Genomic DNA, 19909 nt, shown 5'->3' on the forward strand with positions numbered 1-19909 from the left:
CAATAGATTTAGAAAAAGCTTTATAAAACATTTGACAAAATTCAACACCCATTCATAATAACTTCCAGTAAATTAGGAATAGAAGGCAACTTCCTTAGCTCAATAAAAGAAATCTATAAAAATTTATAACATCATACAGAATGATAAAAGACTGTGTGCTTTCTTCTCAAGCATATGAGGCAAGGATGTCTACTCTCACCACTTCTATTTGACATTATGCTGGAGATCCTAACCTACAAATAAGCCAACAAATAAAAACCATACAGATTGGAAAGGAAGAAATAAAACTGTCTTCATTCTCAGAAACATGATTATCTACATAGAAAACCCTAAAGAATCTACCAAGAAGCTACTAGAACTAACATGTGAGTCTAGCAAGGGCACTAGTAACAAGGATGATATAAAAATTAATCATATTTTTAAATAGTAGCACAAAAAATTTGGAAATTAAAACTTAAAAAATAGAACCATTTACAATGGCGTCAAAGAACTTTGGGATAAGTCTATCAAGATATTGTCAAGATTTGAATGCTGAAAACATAAAACACTAATAAGAGAAATTATGGTCAAATCCATGATGATCCCCAATGACCCCTGTCTCCTGATTTTCAAGTCCTGGTATTAATGTCCTCCCACGGTGACTAAAACTGAACTGTGTAACTGACAGGATATTGTGAACATGACAGTGTATGACTTCCAATTTTAGACTATGAAACACATTGTGGCTTCCACTTTGCACTCTTGGATCACTTGCTCTAGAGAAGCCAACTTTCAGGTCATGAGGACACTTTAGCCTATGGAGACTCCCAACATTCAGCGAGGATCTGACTCCTGCGAAAGGCATGTGAGTGAGTCATACCAGAAATGGATTCTTCAGCCCCAATCAACCCATCACGTGACTGCATCCCTGGCCGACATCTTGACCACAGCCTCATGAGAGACCCAGAACTAGAACAACCCAGCTAAACTGCTCCCCAACTCCTGAACCACGCTCAGGAACTACAAAAACGCTGTGATAATAAATGCCTATTGTTCGAAGCCACTAGGTTTTGGAGTGATTTGTTATGCAGTAATAGAAACCTAACACAGGTTTTGGTATCTGGAAGTGAGGTGCTGCTATAACAAACATTTAAAAATGTGGGAGTGGCTTTCAAATGGAGTGGTCAGAAGAAGCTGTCAGGACTTTGAGAAGCATGTTAGTGAAAGCTGAAAGAATAGTGAAGAGATGATCATGTGATTTTTATCCCTCATTCTGTTAGAGTGGTGTATCACATTAATTGATTTTCATATGTTGAAACATCCTTGTATCCCAGGGGTAAATCCCACTGGGTCGTGGTGTATGATCCTTTTAACATGCTGTTGAATTTGGTTTGCTAGTACTTGGTTAAGGATTATGTGCATCAATGTTCATCAGGGATATTGCCCTGTAGTTTTCATTTCTTGTGGCATCTTTGCCTGGCTTGGGTATCGGGGTAATGCTGGCCTCATAAAATGAATTTGGAATTGCTCTCTCTTATTCTATTTTTTTGGAAGAGTTTGGGAAGAATTGATGTTAATTTTTCTTGAAATATTTGGTAGAATTAAATTTCAGTTATGCGAGATGAGTAAGTTCTAGAGATCTGCTGTACAGCACTGTGCCTGTGGATAATCATACCGTATGCTACACTTAAAAATCTGTTAAGAGGATAAATCCCACGTTAGGTGTTCTTACCACAATAAAACAGAAAAAAATAAAGTAAAACAATAAAAAGAGAAAAATGGAGGTCAGCATGGTTAAAATTGTCTATGTGGGAGAGCTGAGATTCAAATCTTGGTTTGTCCGGCACCAAAGCCCCCACCCCTCCACTACAGTACTATACTTCCCTTTCAAACAAATGCTGAAGACTGGGAAGAGGAAAATGTCTTTAGGACAGGCTATTTGAAACTAAATACCACGGTATATTACTCCATGGGAAACTGATTTAAAAAATAAGAATGGCAACCTTTACGCATAAGGTAATGTGAATCCTCCATGTATTTTGAGGATTCTTCCCCCTGCAAAGTCACATGGAACATATTTTGAAGAAGTTTTTCCCCCCTTTTCAGTCATGGGAATGGTTATTTAGGAATTTATTGTGAAGAAAGAACCTATGCTGAAGAATTGAACAGGCATCAATTTAAAAAAATGCAATCAATCAATATAAAATAAAAAAATATAATATGGACCAAACCGTCTATATTGAAACTTCCCCACATAAACTTTTTATTAAACCATTAAAATACGTATGTGTAGAAAGAATTGTATAAAAAAAAGAAGAATGTTGATGAAATTACTAGCAAAAGCATCATGGCATTGGAGAAGACTGCCGGTGCAGACTTAAGGGAAAATATTATTGGACACTGGAGGCAGAAAGTTTAGCAGAAACATCTAAGATGTTGTCTCAGAGCTTATTCAGTCAAGCAGTTGGGTTTCTAAGACCATTGTCCCCCGGCAGTCTCAGCAGAAGCCCAAGGTAGAGAAACATGTATTTCAAAGAAATTTGTGGATGTGGATTTTGACTAATAGAGTGAATCTCAAGAAGGGTTGTAGGAGAGCTACAAAGTTTTTAAGAGAATTATGTCAGCAGAAATATTACCAGCTTAGACTGATATCTAGTTATTGTTCAAATTTCCTAATCATTTCACAATTTTCATTTATTTCCATTTAAGGACACTGGTTTGTGAAGCCAGAAAAATGTAGATTTAAATCCTAGCTCTTTCACTTGCTAGTGGTGTGGGCTCTCAAACATGCTTAAATTTCCTGAGCCTCATAGGATTTTGAAGAGAAAGTGAGATACTGTATAAGAAAACATCCTGTAAAGCAGGAGCTTAATACATTTTAGTTTTTAACATGAATTATTCTTGATAACTTATGACTTCTCTGAGGTCAAGATCCTGCTTTAGCGCTACCACAAAGCATACGAAGGGGCAAGGGCTATCATAAGAGAACTACTCCATGCTCCTTAAGCAGGAGGAGGGAAAGCATTACTGTTCACATTCTCTTGCCCACTGGGCACATGGGATGTTAATAAAGACACCTCCAAATTAGAGAGGATGCGTATGGCCTTTAACAGCTTTCTAAAAATTCAAAATTTGTTACCATATGTTTATTATTATTTAAATTATGATTTTTAAATTACAAGTTATCAATGAAAATATTCAAAAACATAATGAGTATAGAGTAATTACTGAGATCTCTTCTACCCCCCATCCCCACCCCAGTCCTCCTCTAGGGTAATTATTTTTAAGTTTTATGTGTGCCTTTTAAGAATTTTCTTCTCTGCATATAAAAATACGTATGTGCAGTATTATGTGATTCTTAAAGAAAATTTGTCGTTCATATTTTTCTCATCAAAGGATAATCACTGTCAAATTCTAATGTGTATGCTTTTAGTCTATTTTCTGTACATAAGCACACATGTAAAGATGTTTTAAAACTTTTTGAAACACAAGCTCATAAAGAATTTTAAGGATGGTTGTAGTCTGGGGTCTTCATTTTAGACCCTGAAGAATTCTCGTAACTGGATATAAGAGCTGGCTCTATGTATTACTCCAGCTCATTGGAATTTGGCTTTTGACTGTAGGAACTAGGAAGGGTGAAAGACGACGTCACATATTACACTGCGTTCAGCAGTGTTTCCAGATCAGAGAAGCTGACTTAGATGATTCATCTTTCTTGAAACTCAGTGTTGATGTCTTCCTCCCTTCCCCTAGCTGTTCTTTCATTCAGAATAGCATTTAACAAAAAGCATCACTCAGCAAAAATGGGAAAGTTGCCTCAATAAACATAAAAAGCTCATCTTCTGTTTGAAGCGAAGGCCTGAAAAGCTGTAATTCTTTCTATCAAAATGAACTGTTGTCACCAGACTGTTGAATTCAGACTTTTACTTCCTAGACATTTTCTCCAACAGTAGATAGGAACATTTCATGCTGTAAATATTGAATTGTAACTTAAAATACAATGCTGGAGAACTTTTTATATTGTGGGTGCCCTTCCTTTTGGAAGACTTGCCCTGAATCATGGCCAACACATTAAATGTACTCTCATCTCACATTAAATAGATTTTTTTGGTTGAAAAATATTTAAAAGTATTTTTAATAATTTTGAGTTTGCTAAGAATGACTTTGTTCCTATGAGTTATACTTTCTAAATTTCTCACATATTTTTGGTACTCTTCAGAAAGCTTGCTGTGACTATAGCACCCAATGGATGAAATAGTCCTGGAGCTGTAATGCTTTTGTTTCTAAGTTTTGGAAGGATCTTTTATGTTCTTGTGAACAAGAGTTTAACAAGAGTTTAATGTGATTAGAATCACATTAGAACACACAAAAATACCTGTTGGTCAGGTTTTCCTCCCAGAGATCCTGATATAATTGATGTAGGATGGTGCCAGGTACCAGTATCTTTTAAAAACTCCCCAGACCTGGAAGATTCTAACGTGCAGCCAGAATTGAGAACCGCTGGTTTAACATTAATAAGTAAATTCTCTAATAAATAAATTAAATAATAAAATAAAATAATAAATGTCCAATAAATCCCCTAATAAAAAATACGAACATTATATCTAGTTCATGAGTAATACTTTTAAAAAGTCTAAAATTCTGGTATTTGCATAGATATGTCATAATTACTTTGCTATTAAAAGTAAATTAATAATTTGCTGAATGAATAAAGATTGCTCAGCAATCTGCCACCTGTACTCAAGGAGCATGCCTCTGGCACTACAGCAGGTTTCTGGGTACACAGTGTGGGGTGAAACCTCATGGTGCTGACCTCTTGAGAAGACAGTCACAGCCACATGCTAAAAGAAATTCTGTGTTGCCAAGTGTGGTTGTGGAGAATATTTTCAATATTTCTCCAAGATGTAAATAATCAAGATCTGTCTTTAGTGGCTAATGACTTGTTGACTCAAGACAGGAGACTGGGTTGTATAATCTCTTGAGGGCCCCCACAGTTCTTTCAGTTCCATCTCACAGGGTGGACAGCATCAAGGAGTCAATTGACACCCTGTCTCATAGGAATTATTGTCAGGAGCAACTCGAAATATGACTCAACATTAGTTCCTCATGGTTTTATTCTCTTATGATTGTGAGCTAAAAGGTATTAAACATTTGATTTGGAGATCAGGTCAGGAAGAAGAGTATTGAAGCTAGGAGGATAGTTTTGGGTGAAGATATGAGATTAATTGATTCTTAAACACATTATTCTAGAAGTCTAGCCAAGAGATGGTCAAAACTTGGATGGTCGATTTAATATAAGAACAAACCAGAAAGGACAGACATGTTAGGAAAGAAGAATTGGCAGGATTGAATGATGCTCTGAATGGGAAGGCCGAAAGACAAGTAGTAGCTTTTTAGTTACTGTTTTACCAGGAGGTGTCTTTTATTGAGAAATGGACCAGCATATGAGTATGCTCTAGAGTGTAACTTTGGATTCTTTCTGGCTTGGCTCAAATCCTGGCTCCACCACACACAAGCTACATGGCATTGAACTAGTTGTTTAACCTCTCTGAGCCTTAGTTTCCACATCTGTGAAATGAGAGTAATAATAGTACCCACTTTGTAGGTTGGTGGGGAGGATTAAGAGGGTAAACACATGTGAAGTGCTTACAACAGAGCCCGACACATAGTAACTCAGTGAATTTTAGTTATTGTTATGATGATTCATTGGATGAAGGGGAAATATATCAGAGGAAGAATGAAAAAAACTTGCTTCAATTAATTGGGAGTTTAGAGAAAACAGTTATGAAAACTACACTAAACCTGCCCTCTATCTCACAATGTATTGAGGAAGACAGACACACATACCCATATAAATCTGATGTAAAGCAGGATATCATATATACAGCAACAAATATTGAATAATGGGTTCTTGGAGTATGGGGAATATAGTGGTCATTGGTTTATTGTCTCCTTAACACCCATTTCCCCTTGCTTTCTACAAAAACCTTCAGATTTTTCTTTGAGAAATAGTCCCTTCCCCATTTCAATGATGTGGTTTTGATGTTATCTCGGCCCCACTTTTAATTGAAGAGGTGGATTCTGATTGGTCTATGCCTATTGGCATCCTTCCTGCTTGCTATGGTCTGAATGTGTGTGTCCCCCCCAAATTCTTCTGTTGAAATCCTAAAACCCAAAGGTGATGGTATTGGCAGGCGGGGACTTTGCAGGGGTGATTAGGCCATGAAGGTGGAGCCCTCATGAACAGGTTTAGTGATCTTATAAAAGAGACTTTACAGAGCTCCTTAGCCCCTTCTACCATGTGAGGATATAATGAGAAGTCTGTAGAAGAAGACCCTTACCTCACCATGCTGGCATCTGATCTTAGACTTCGAGCCTCCAGAACAGTGAGGAATAAATTTATGTTGATTAGGAGCCACTAGTCTGTGTTATCTCATTAAAGCAGCCTAAATGGATTGAAACCCTACCTCCGATCTTTGGTGTAGGGATGAACAAGTGAGATGCAAGGCAATGTTTGCTTAGGACAAAGAGTCTGCCTCATTATTCTCAAGAGCTTCTGGCAAAGAATTTTTTTTTTCTGTGGACAGTGTGGTGTGAGGATGTACAGCCATTATTTTCTATTATAAGGAGAGCCTGAGGGTAGAATTGAGAAAATCACAGAGAAAAATAGCAGGAAGACACACTGAGAATCGGAGGCCAGCCCATAATTTACAGCAACAGGATCCTATACATTTACCCCAGCTTGAGTTGGTTTTTCTGTTGCTTAAAACCCAAGGAATCTTGACTGTGCAGACAGGGACAGGGTAAGTCAGATGGGCAGGGCAGGAGGGTAGGGATAGAGGAGACTCTAGGGGGCCTGGTTTTGAAGGAAGGCCAGCTTCATATAGGCAGATATTGGAATAAGGTACATTCTAAGCAAAGAGAACCCACTGAGCATGAGCCTGGAGACAAGAGAACATAAAACACTTTCTGGAAGTGGCCAGTGGACCCTGTATGGCTGGAATATAGTGCATGTAAATGGTATACTGGAAGGTAAGCTGGAAAAACAGAAAGTAGGCAAAGAATGAAGCCTTTGAACACCAGGCTTAGGATTTGGGGCTTTATGCTGTGTGCAAATGCCAACTGTCAGAGATAAAGGACAGATGAATCTTGTGTTCTAGGAAGATAACTTTGGCAGCAGAGTGATGGATGGATCGGAAAATTCCAGGTCAAAGGCAAAATGGTCACGAATTGGGGCAGTCTGATGAATGAAAATAGGGGATGGATATGAGAGATGTAAAGAATGTAGATAAGATTGGAATTGTGTGCCAGGGAAAAGGTAGGGGAAGAATATGGCTGCAGATCTGGAGTATAAGCATCTAGAAGGACTCTGCACTTTAGAAGGCTGAAGGAGGCAGTGTAGGAGTTCAGTTGTGCGTATTCAAAGTGTCCAAAAAGAGTTCAGTTTTGAACACTTTTTGAATTTAAGGAATTGGTGGAACACACACATGGAGATGTCCAGAAAGGGTTGAGGATTAGAATCTGGAGCTATGGTAGGAAATCAGCACTGGAAAGCACAATTTTGCAACTTTTCCCCATATAGAACATATGGAGAAGATAACGAAGTAAAAATGTGGGATGAGATTCCTGAGAAAGTCATGGAAGAGGACAAGGGATGATGACCAATAATGGATTTGGAGATTCCCTGTGCGTAGGGTTGAGCCAGTGATGGGCATTGGCTAGATAGGTAGATGTGTACAGTGTTATGAGTGTCAAGCAAAGACAGAGCTTCAAGAGGGGGGTGGACAATGGGATGGATGTTGTGGAGATGCTGGGCAGAGTCAAGACTGAGAAGAAGCTATTGTATTTAAGGAGAGAAGGTGAGGGATGATCTCTTTTTCAAGAACATTTCTTATGAAGGGAAGATAAAAGTAACAGATAACTAAGTAGTTTTAGGAAGAAGCAAGGTCAAGTTTTCTTAGGACGAGGAAATGGAAGTGTTTTTGTATACAATCCAACGACCATTTTAATGTCTAATATTTTTGACGTGTTGCTTTGTTACCAGACTCATTTTCTCCACATCTGGAACTTCTATTTATATTATGTGGTCAGATGCATGAAATGACTCCCTTATGGCCTTTCATCTGCCTATAACCAGCTTGACCAATTTTTGGATGATTATCAGTTAGATCTGAAATTGTATTTTTCATTTTGCTTAAAATTTCTCTCTCTATGCAGTGTTCCTCAGTGAGTTGCTTTGTTTGGTTTTATTATGTGCACCAAGGCAGTGCTATGTTAGAAATGAATGTTTAGAAACCCTGCTCAGAGACAGAATTTTTATTTGTGCCTCAGGGGACTACTCACCAATGTTTTGGAAACTCTGAAGGCTAATTTTATATACAAAGAACATAAAAGTTTTCTGCTGTCATTGACTGGCTCTCAACGCTGGTGATGCTGCATTTCTGGGGATCACCATCTTTATTCTGTAAAAAATGCGAACAGCACTGCAAACTAATACCACTAAGCTGGAAGTGTATATATCCTTCTTGTGAGGGACAAGTGACTTGTAAAAATTCTCTAGGAAAGAAAAGCATTTGTTTTTGCACTATTCAGTTCTTTGAAAACTTGATAAGCTTTTAAGAGGAGAGATGGAATTAATTCGCTGGAAAATGGTTACAGTCCGCAAAAGGCACAGACATGAAATTCAAGTCACACATTGCTTGTATAGCACATGCAAATCTTATAAATGCTCTTTTTCTTCTTGTTCATTACTCAAAATCAAAAACAAAGCTCCAAAGCCCACTGCTTAATAAATGAAGAACTCTTTCTGTTTGTGTCTATGTTGCCATTGTATAGTTCTATTTATTCCAACAAGTTGCTCTCTGTAAAGATAATTATGATGGATAACCAGAGAGGCATGTGATCCTGGGTGCCGGGGTGGGGTGGGGGGGAAAGAGGAGCAAAGGAGAAAGAAAGAGCAGCAGAAAGGGAAATGATAAAAATTATTTGAAATTCATCAGTGTATTGAGAGGTGAGTAAGCACAGAGACTACATTAGGCACTGAGAATACAAAGTCAATTTTACCTAATTTCTGCTTTTGAGGGAGAAACATTCACATAAATATATGACTATATTATCATATATCATATTATAAAAGTTCTATGTGCATATAGGAAAAGGAAGGTAATTTCCTAGCTCTGTGAATAACAGAATAGTCCATATTAATTTGTCTAGGATAAAGTATAAATTCAGTACAACTTTGGATGTATTTATTAAGTGTATGACTATTATTTAAATGTGAATTTGAGAATGATCATACAAGATGCATTTTACATAGCTAGCACATAAAATTTTAACCCCCAGTATCTCTGAAGATAGCTCTATTTAATTAGACATAGCATAGTACATCTATAGTGTATGAAGTATATTTTACTAACTAAACATCATCATTATGCCTTTCACCATCCTTATTATACCTTAACAATCATCCTTCTAAACTCAACTCCCTGCTTAGGTAAGATTCAACCTCTGCCTATTTCGACTGGGAGGGTCTCAGTTGAAGAAGATAATAAAAAGCTGAAACATATCACTAGGGAAGGCTGTTTGAGCTGGGTATTGAAGGATGAATGAAAGTTCTCCAGGAGACTAAAGACAAAAGGCAGAAAAAAATGCCCCCAATGCACAAGTGATTATGTGCATAGGAGCCACTGCTCTCCTTTGGAGGGGAAGATCAGTGGCTCAGGGGTTAGGCAGAAGGGAAATATCCAACTGGCTGGAATTCCTGGGTGGGTCGGGGAAGAGATCTAATTACCTGTCTTTCATTTTTCCTTGGTCATCCATCCCAGAGTGATGCTCCTAAGTCACTTGGCCTTCTATCCACCTAGGAAAGTGGAAGTTATCATTGTGGAGAGGCTGAGGAAGCCAATGGCATCTATTCACTCAACCTCATCCCTTGAAAGAAACCAGTCCTCAATGAGAAACCGTCTGTACGTCCTTGGAGAAGTCTGTCTTGGACATTTAATACCCCCCTGCTTTTAAATCCTGATTCTACCCCTTATAGTTGTGGGACTTTGGAAAAGTTACTGAGACCTTCTAAATCTCATCTCTCCTCCCCTACTGTTACATGAGAATAATTATAGCTTCTGCTCCATTAAATTACTGTGAACATTAAAGTACGATAATTCAAGTAAAATACCCAGCACATAATAAGTGCTCCAAAAATCTACTTCCTCTTCTTCTTCTTTTAAAAAGCAAAGAGTGTCTTCACTTTCATCCTATTAACCAATGGCAAGAAAACTATGGTTTGGTTGTTTGCAAACAGATAAAACAACATTTTTTTCTTTTTGTTGCAAGACTTTTAGGAAGACAAAGGAACACTTCCTTAATTTAGACGTAAGTAATTTCTTGTCTTTCCTTCTCTTCCTAACTAAGAATTCCTGATAGCGCTTGCTGCTCTCATGGGGTGTTGCGAGGATGAAGCCAGGGATAAAGCGAAGCATTCAGAACAGTGCCTGCTCAAAGATGTGCTCAATGAGTGTTGGCTTCTTTTGTTATTTTCTAACATCCTTCTCTGGTGCTGTGTGGATTTTCAGTTGATTATTTAAATTCCCTGCATGCTTTCCACATTTTAAAATTTATATATTTGTTCTTATAGTAGATATAACAAGAAATTATATGGGAGAAGTTGGAGAGGGCACAGAGGTGTACATATTTATAGTAACAGATTTTTCCTTTGCAGGTGGCAAGTAATGAAGTTCTGTTTCATCTGTTTCACAAAAAGGATGGGGGACTTTGTTTTGTATTGATTAGAATGTAAGACTTTATGAATAAAATCAAACACTGATAGAAACATCCAAGGCAAGCCTGGCTTTGTGGTGACATAGCCTTCTTCTCCTTGTACATACAAGTATATTAAGTTTAAGTTAAAAATAGCAATCACACAGAGAGTAAAGTAAACATGGGTGTGTAAGGAAGGTAGATAAGGAGAGATAAAGAGTGTGCTCATAATTTCCCGAGGCATGATAGTCATGAGTATAGATTGGCTATGAAATCGAGCCAACATCTGGTAAGGTAGTCAGTCATGGGCTTCGGTAAGTTACAGCATAAGCAAATATTGGAAGCAAACTAAATGACGTAAACATATAAAAGTGTCATGAAACATGTAATCAACAAATGGCAATATTTGAAAATATAACAGTACCTAGAAGAGAGAGTGGATCTTGATTTCTATTTTTATTTGTAAAAGCAATACTTGCGTGTTTTGGAAAAACGTTATAGAAATATATGATGTAAAAAGTGCAAATTCCCATCCACCTGCCTCTCTGCCTCAACCATTTCCCAGAGGTAATGTCAAGACACTGATTGTGGAAAAGTCAGTAGTAGTGTACTAGACCGGGCATCACTTTCATTATAATTACTTAAAACAGAAATTTTTTAATTATGGAAAATTTCAAACATGTGAAAGTAGAGAGAATAGTAAAACGAACCCTTGAGTACACATCATCCAACTTCCACAATTATTAACATTTTGCTAGTCTTCATATTTATTTTTTTAAGATATGAAGTGCAAAATACTGGTGGCGATGGAACCAGATTTGGCTTCACGGAGTGTAATTTATGCAGTGCGCTTTGGTGATATGAACAATGCATATTCTGCGTGCACAAAGCCCAGAGAAGTAGCTGGAGATACAGAGTACTCTGTAATAAGTTAAATTTGCCTTAGGATGGAGCTATTGTGATGACAGCTCATTTATGTTCACTTTGCCTTTATTTTCACCATTGTAACCCTAAGTCTCTAGCACAGTGCGTAGCACATAGTAGGTGCTCAAAAGCCGTTATTGAAGGAATGAGCCTCATTTGCAACTTAGATCTCAGCAGCACGAAGGAAACTGTGCATTGTAGTATAACTAACCCTTGCAGAATGTTTCCTAATGTGTATCGGTGCTTACTATGTGCTAGGTGCCTGTGCTTTCCAGGTGTTAGGTCCTATTCTAAGTGACTTACATGCAGTAATGCATTTAATTCTTGCAAAAACCCTACGAAGAAGGTACTGTTATCATCTTTTGTGTTTGGAAGACACGCACCCAGTAAGTTGGTCAAGATCACACGGATAGTAAGGGGTAGATGTGGGAATCAAGCCCAGCCAGGGTGGCCCCAGAGTCTGTGTGCTCAGCACCACTCTTTACTGCTTCCCTGCTCCGAACGGGTCTGAAAACCATATGGAGCACTGAGCACACAGGGGCACTTCCATAGCTTGTGGTCCTACCTGTTCTGCCGGATCAGCTCCCTACAGCACTCCTTTGCAGTGGTGCCAGATAATGGGAGGGTGTTCTACATGGAACAGACTTTTTTTATTTTAAACAAACTTTGTCATTTTTCATGAACACAAGGCACTTCTAAGTGCTGTGTGGGAGGGAATGTGGTCGACTGATTTCATTGAGACCCTGCCAAATTCTGGTCTTGCGGCCATCAAAGACGCATCATTTCCTCCAAGACTTCTAAAGGGGGCTATTACTACAGGGCCTGCAGGTTCTGGTTTGCATTCAGAGGAGACACTATCTTCTTAAGTGAGATGTGGAAGAGGAAGTGTCATGAATTGTAAATAAGGCTGAGAGAAGAATGGTTTGGAAATGGAGGTGGAGAAAAATTGCCTTCTCCAAAGCAGGTTCCAGCGCCCTCCCCCTTATCCAGCTTTGCCAGAGCCCATCCTGTTTTCTTTGCTAAGTTTACCAGCAGGAAGAGAGGAGTTTCTTTAAGGATACCCTTGCCCCTGACAAATAAACGCTTCCTAGATTAAACAGTAATAGTCTATATAGTGGAACTATAAAAAGAACAAGATGGAGCCTTAAGGGTTGATGTAGCACGGTCTCCAAGTTGTACTTTAAAGTGAAAAAAGCCAACACTCAAACAGTATTTATACCAAGGCTACTCTTTGTGGAAGAAGGAGGGAAATATACTTATATGTGCACAGAATTTGCTCGGAAAAGAAGGAAAGGTAAAAATACCTGCCTCTGCCAAAGCAAGGGTTTTTCATTCTAAACCTTTTTATATTAAAAAAAAAATTTAACCATATATGTTCACTATATTTCAGTTAAAGTATTTCAATTGTCAATCTAGCAAAGCAGCAGAGTAAATACAGTGAATATAAAAAAGTAGCAGAAGAAAAGCAACACTATACATTAATTGTGCATTTCAGGAGGAGGGGCTTGGACTAGATGTAGAAATAATAATTCTACCTCTCCATCTCCTTGAAGGATGGTCCTTTAAGTTGTCATTAAAAGGCACCTGGGAAGTAAGAGACAGAGGGATCTGGAAAAATCCCGAATTAGTGAAGTTAGGGCACATTTGATGTCACTTCCCAGCTGTGGGGAGAAATGGAGAGAAAAGAAGAAAGAGCAAATGTGATCAGAAAGGAATCTGCGTTCTCCTCCTAGCAGCGCCACAAGGAGTCTAAACGTGCAGAGAGAGCCCTGAGGTTTGGTACAGAGTGTTCTGGGCGCCCAGGGTCTGGGAGCTTTCGCTTCACTGCTTCTCCAATGAAGCCCACCGCGGCCGGGCCTCCTTCCCCTCGTCCTAAGGGTATCATGGCTGGAAGTTCTGCTCTGAAAAGGCGCCTGGCGAAACGCCTAAGAAGAGTCACGCCAGGGCGTCTTGTCAGGTAACACGGTAGACAAAAGGCCTTTCTCAAGGACAGTCTCACTTGAGGGACGGGGGACTCTCACGCCGCGGGTACCCAGAGCCCTGGGAACCTCCAGCTCCTTGGAGGTAGGTTTTCGGTAAAGGCCAGATAGAGGGTCTCAAATTTAAACGCCTTTTGGGGCTAGGCGGTTAACATTTGAAGCCGCCAGGTATAAGAGGAAATAGCGGAAACTTTGGCGAACTGGGCTAGTGTATACTATGACTAAAGGCATTCATACTCAGATTTTGTCAACTACAGCGATGCTGGCAAGCAAAACACTCGTACTGGCTGGAGTCGCTGCGAGTTTGCGATCCTGCATTCGTCTCGGCTCAGTATCCGCTTCTCCCTCATTGCTTCAACCTGCTGCAGGTCCTCAGCGTGTCCCGCAGCCCCATCAGGCGCGCGCCGCGCAGAAGACCGTACCAAACTTTGGCGCGCCTCGTGAGGGCGCAGTGGCCCTCGCTGCGTTCCCGGGGTTGCTCCCCAATATCTCGAGGGGCCAGCAACCGACTGAATCTTGGAGCGTCTCAGAGCCCGGTACCGGCTACATTCTGTATCCGCCAGAAACGGAGTTGTAGCGCCCGCGACCGTCTCCCTGGGGCGACTCGGGACCAGGAGCAGTCCAGATCAAGTGGGGAGATAGGAAGATATAGCGAGCGTGGGAAGCACGGGATCTAAGCCGGGTACCCGGCTGAGGGGCGGGGCCGGCCACCGAGGGGAGCCCCGCCCCGGCCCCGCCCCGCATAGCCCCGCCCCTACGCTCTAGAGTTTCGACTCCGGCTCCCACCCTGCACTGAGTCCCGGGACCCCGGGAGAGCAGCCGGTGTATGGTTGTGTTTCCTCTGCCTGCGCTGGACATCACTTGCGCACTACAGAAAGCCCAGACCCTCTCCTACCAGCGCCCGCAGACACCCCCGCAGCCGCGGCCGAGCCGGGGCACCCTCGCCCTGTGCGCGGGTGCTTCTTGCGCTGCGGCGCGCGTTCCCCGTCCGCGCCTTCTTCTCGGGGCAGGCCCGGGGAGAAAGAACCGGCGTCCGAGTTCTGGGCGCTGCTCCTGGCGCGAGGTGCGGGATGGAGAGCAAGGCGCTGCTGGCCATCGCTCTGTGGCTCTGCGTGGAGACCCGGGCTGCCTCTGTGGGTAAGGAGCCCACTCCCTGAAAGGAGAGGTCGGGTGCGGGCGGAGAGATGGGGATGCGGAGAGGACCTGGAGGCCGGATCTAACTCGGAATGAGAGCTGGAGAGCGGAAGGTGACCTGACACTTTGTGTTCTTTCATTTCCCAGTGAGGAAACAGGCTCAGTGACTGGCTCAAGATCACCCAGGGAGTTGGTGGTCTCTTTGAGCCCAGTTCCTTTTCCACGACTCGGGTCTTCGACAGGGGTCTCGGCTGGAGCGTGTCCTGCGGAGCCGACACACCCTCGGGCTCTCAGGAGGCGGGAGTGGGAAGGCCCCCCGGGGCTGGCAGGCAGGAGGTGCCTACAGGCGGGAACAGGAGGTGAAACTTTGTCAGGCTGCGCGCACCATCCTAGCCCGGGCGCGAGGAAGGAAGCTTTGCAGGGAGCGCAAGCCAGTTCGCTCGGATCGCGCCGCGCTCCCAGCTCTGCCTCTGTAGGAGTCGAGCGGGATCTCGGGCTCTGCTGTTCCCTCTGGCTCGAACTCACATACACACCCACATCCTTCCCAGGGGAGAGAAACTGTTTGTTCCCCTTAGTGCAGGATGCCGCTCGCCTCTCAGAGAGAAGGGGAAATTGGAGCTTGGACCTGGGGCTGTGACAGGTTCCCAAAGTGTCTGCAAGTCAGTCACCTTTGTAAAGCATTTTGACATCTTTCAAAGCGCTTTGGTCCTTGGGGTAAAGGCGTGGTCAGAAGTTCACGTTCTGAAAACTTACACTGAGAGACTTGGTAGCTAGAATTAGCGCCACTCGTCACTCTCCTTGCCACCTAAAATTTCAGTCCTGTTCAAGACTAGGAGCACATACGCTTTTGGTGTAATAAAGTATCTCTTTCCTTTTCTTTCTCTCTTTTCTGTAGCCACCGTTTGCTAATTCCCGCTCTTTGGAGAGTGAGGAAGGAAAGAGGGTGGAGAAAGAAAAAAAGTCAAATAATTCAGGGAAAAAATTCCTTATATCGAAGGAAAGGAATCGTGTGGCTTAAAAAAAGACATCCACACTCATATGCAGTACCAAGATCATCTGTTTATAGTTATTGAGTTTTCTTAATAATGACTTGGTTCATCAGGCCGGCTCCACCATGGACACTCATTTGTCCCTGACAAGACCTCTCTCTCTCCCCCTCATGGGGAGAGAGTGAGGGTCTGGAACATGTGGTGGTTCTCTATCCCACAAAGAAGTGAGTCTCTTTTAAGCCTGGGGTGTTTCATAGCGCAGCAGTGGTAACAGTAACCGGTTGCCCTGAATATAACGCTGAGGTTGCCCTTTGGAGTGTGTGACTTGCTTAATTGGATTGGGTTATAATTGGTGCCATCAAATTTTAGAGACAGAGGCACTGTTGTTTTTCCTTCCCGTCTTTGAGCTGGAAGGGTAATAGTGCACGAATTAATTAATTTTGGTTATGGGATTTGAACATAGAAGGGCTTTTTATTGAGTAGCAGCATATGTACTTCTTATAGTTATTTCTTTAGAACTTTCTGAAAAGTAGAACTCAAACTTGCCAGTGAAAATGAATGAAGCTTAATGGAGAAAAAAAAAAAAAAAAAAAAAATTGAGTGTTGGTCTACAGATACGAATCCGAAGTTATTATGGATAGCCCCGTTGAATAGTTTTTTTGTCGAAGACATGTCTCTAGAATAGTGTGGTGTTGTCTTGGCTTCCTATGAATGGAGAACATATCTTTAACTTTTTTTTTTTTTTATGTTGGACAGTGTGTCTAGAGTGTGAGATAATCTGTGGCAATAATTCATGAGAGATCTTCAAGAATCTCTTGTTTTGGTGGTGGGGTGGGCGTAGTGTATTTAGAGCTTAGTCTTTACTGTCATTTTTTTTCTCACGTGAGAGTTCCCAAACAATGGGTTCTTTCTCATTTGGTCATTGAGCAAATTGTATTAAGTCAAGTGTCTTCAGCACGTTTCTCAACTTCGTGTTTCCCAGTCAAGTTTGATATCTGTGCTCATCTAAATGAATTGTTTTCATTTTTCTTTTTTTGGATAAAGTGGGAATCCGTTATTGGAAGGCTTTTCTTTTGCTTTTAAACATTTTGCCTTATTGTTTGCCTACTCTGGGGGCAGTTATTTCCTTCATATCGAAAAGCGCTATGCTATTTAACTGAAAATGACCACCTGGACCAATAGCTGTCCAAGAGTGGCCCATAGACCACGTATCATTGAAATACTTGTTAAAATGCAGATTTGTAAGCCTAGGGCTATTCTGACAGGTGCTAAAGTTTAAGAACCCTTGCCCCAAACACACGTCAGTACCAATGCCAAGTTAGTTCCTGAAGATTTATTGATATAGCTTAATTTCCAGGGTTTTTTTTTTCACTATGATATTTATTGTCAAATCTACACTTATGTCAGCAACCTATTTTGCACATCTGGGTGAATGTGTGAGAACATGCGTGATCAGTGGTTCACTTTGCCTGCAGCTGGTCACATTAGCGTTCTCAGATTCAGTGCATTGGATATTTGCACTGGATGTTTGCTTATACCCTCTCGTTTTTCCTGATACTCTATTTACCCAACAAGGTCAATGCCACTTTAGGCCTAGGGAGTCATTTGTTCTTAGCTGATATGAGTGAAGGATCATATGAAGGTTGGATGCTTACCGAGCATCAGTCACTTTTTAAGGTGGTGTTTTGAAGATCTGGATATCAGTTAAGACCCAAGCACGGTGGACAGCTTTCCTTTCTTTGATGCTTTTTCAACACCTGGGAACTCTTTGCATTTAGTTGACAGAGAGCTCAGTTTTCTTGCTGTGGAGTGACCCATGGTGAAGAATTTGTCCCATGGTATTTTTAGGTAAAAACAGGTTTCTTGTGTTCCAAGCTTGGTATCAAGAGGAGCTCAGAGCTTTGATGAATAAGTCGAGATTCCCCAATTGTAGTTCATTAGAATTACAGTATTTTTTAGTCCCGGTCTTAAGGAAAAATATATTAATACATTTATTATGTGACATTGGAAAGTGCTTTCTTTTCCTCAGTTCCTCTCACCTAGTTTTAATGTACAGTCTTTCAACCTTGGCAGTTCAGTCACTAGAGGAAGTGCACTAGAAAATTAGTGAAGGAAAATAAGACAAGGTCATAGACACTCCCACCCCCTTCAGGCTACAGAGATGAACTATGTAGAAATGTCTCTGAGTAGTATTCGTTAATCAGCAATTTAGTCGATTGTGTGCATCCTATGTTTTATAAGAAATGTCAGTGGGTCCTTTCCCAAGGGAGTGAGATCATCAGATGGAGGTTCATTTGATTTCAATGTCCCATATCCTTTTGTAAGACCTTGAAGTTGGCAATGCAGGAAAACAGGAACTCCACCCTCGCTCCATGAATTGCAGAACTGTTGTGTTGGTTTATGACCATCTGCCCATTCTTCCTGTTATGACACAGCTTGTGAACTTTTACTGGGAATGGTGAAAAGTAAATTCACAGTTTTACACAATGAATTGCTGAAGAGGCCATTTAAAGTATGGAGTGTGCATTGTTTATGGAAGGTGTTTCCTATTGGGTCTGACTCAGTGGCAACTACATTCATTTATTTAATTTGTTTCTAGGTTTGTCTAGTGTTTCTCTTGATCCGCCCAGGCTCAGCATACAAAAAGACATACTTACTATTATGGCTAATACAACTCTGCAAATTACTTGCAGGTAAGGCTTCATTTTAGATTCAGATTTCCTGTGTTAGATAACTTGTTTATTGAGGGAAAAATAATTTCCATATGGCAGAATTATAATAGAGTTGTAGTCATTGTATATAAGTAGTGAGGTTTCTAAGAACTGATCTGGTAATGAAAAAATGAGGAAGGTCTTCTTTCAAAAATTCTATACAATTTTGCTAGCATTTTTTTCTACTCCTGTCTGCCAACACACACACATATATATACCCCAATAACCAGTATAGGACCTGGCATGTGATATAGAGCACAAACTCGATAAATATTGAATGAGGGGCTGACCAAGTTGCATAGTGGTTAAGTTCATGCACTCTGCTTCAGCAGCCAGGGGTTCACAGGTTCAGCTCTCAGGCACAGACCTACACAATGCTCATCAAGTCATGCGGTGGCAGCATCTCACGTATAAAATGGAGGAAGATTGGCACAGATGTTAGCTCAGGGCCAATCTTCCTCACCAAAAAAATAAAATAAAATGTTGAATGAATAAATGAAATTGAAGATATACCCTTAAGGGATAGAGTTAAAGAAGTTTTGAGCCATATTTATTATACTCAGAATGGCTCTTAGACATCTGTTTAGCCCTTTTCAAGAACTTTATTTCGTGATAAAATTCTGACTAGTAGCAATTTAATATTTGGCCATTAATATTACCGAGTGCATGTTCTGCACAGGTAATGGAGTTCATGCTCTGGCTTGATGTTCTGGAATGCCTCTCTTCTCACTTGCAAACAAGAAGTCATGCTATTGATCTTTGCTAGCTGGGGAAACAGGCCTCTTTGACAAGAATAGGCCTTTAAATTTTGCCTTCCAGGCCCTACTCCAGGAGGAAAAGTAGGAGACCTTGGGGTTTAATGTAGTGATTATGCATGACAGACCCAGAGGCTTATCAGGACCAGTGTGTTTTGGCTGGGATGATGGGTGGAGGTGACCCTCCTCTTTAAGGAGTGCTGGGGCGCCACAGAGAACCTCGGGCAGCTTATTGCCATTGCTTCATGCTTGATGAAGACCAAGTGTTCCACACAGTGATACGGTCCATTTTAGATTGCAGAGTGTAAGGGATACCCTAGCCCCTTATCAAGGGTAGGTCATCAATACCCAGCCCTTAAGAAAAAACATAGTAACAGGTGCTGTTTCTCTAGCTTTTCTCTTTCAAGATACATTCCTCAGTAGATTTTCCTCTTACCCACCCTTCACGACAAAGGTTGTTTAAAATCCCCAAAGATTTTATCCCCTCCTCTTCTAAACTCTGCCTAAACATTTCTTATGTCCTGAAAAAGCTATGGAGTATATTAAAGGTAACTTCATTAATGTCGCTGCAACTTTGTGGGAAATTTCAAATTCTTTGAATGAAGGGTCGGTGATGATACATTCTTTGTGACGCTGACCATCTTCCTAGGAGCCTTTTAGAGAAATGCTGTAATAAAAGTAGT

The 19909-nt window shown here is 40.9% G+C and overlaps 1 protein-coding gene and 1 long non-coding RNA gene across 5 annotated transcripts in view; both read left to right on the forward strand.

Annotated features, from left to right (window-relative positions):
- The window catches only part of LOC139082580 (uncharacterized), a 140543-nt gene extending 129736 nt beyond the window's left edge, over window positions 1–10807 (forward strand). The window contains exon 14 of the long non-coding RNA XR_011538737.1: window positions 10697–10807. This is a non-coding gene — a long non-coding RNA (uncharacterized lncRNA). The remainder of the gene's footprint in view (window positions 1–10696) is intronic.
- Window positions 10808–14387: 3580 nt separating this feature from the next.
- Window positions 14388–19909, forward strand: part of KDR (kinase insert domain receptor) — a 43449-nt gene continuing 37927 nt past the window's right edge. For 2 of the 4 annotated variants that reach the window (XM_070614862.1, XM_070614865.1), the window contains exons 1-2: window positions 14402–14884; window positions 18360–18453. In XM_070614862.1, the coding sequence (XP_070470963.1) occupies window positions 18422–18453 (32 nt within the window). In that variant the 5' untranslated portion in view covers window positions 14402–14884; window positions 18360–18421. Of the gene's footprint in view, window positions 14885–18359; window positions 18454–19909 lie in introns of all 4 variants that reach the window. The other 2 variants (XM_008526296.2, XM_070614864.1) reach the window with 2 other exon arrangements.

The sequence above is a fragment of the Equus przewalskii genome, chromosome 3 (assembly GCF_037783145.1).
Source record: "Equus przewalskii isolate Varuska chromosome 3, EquPr2, whole genome shotgun sequence".
NCBI classification, from domain to species: domain Eukaryota; kingdom Metazoa; phylum Chordata; class Mammalia; order Perissodactyla; family Equidae; genus Equus; species Equus przewalskii.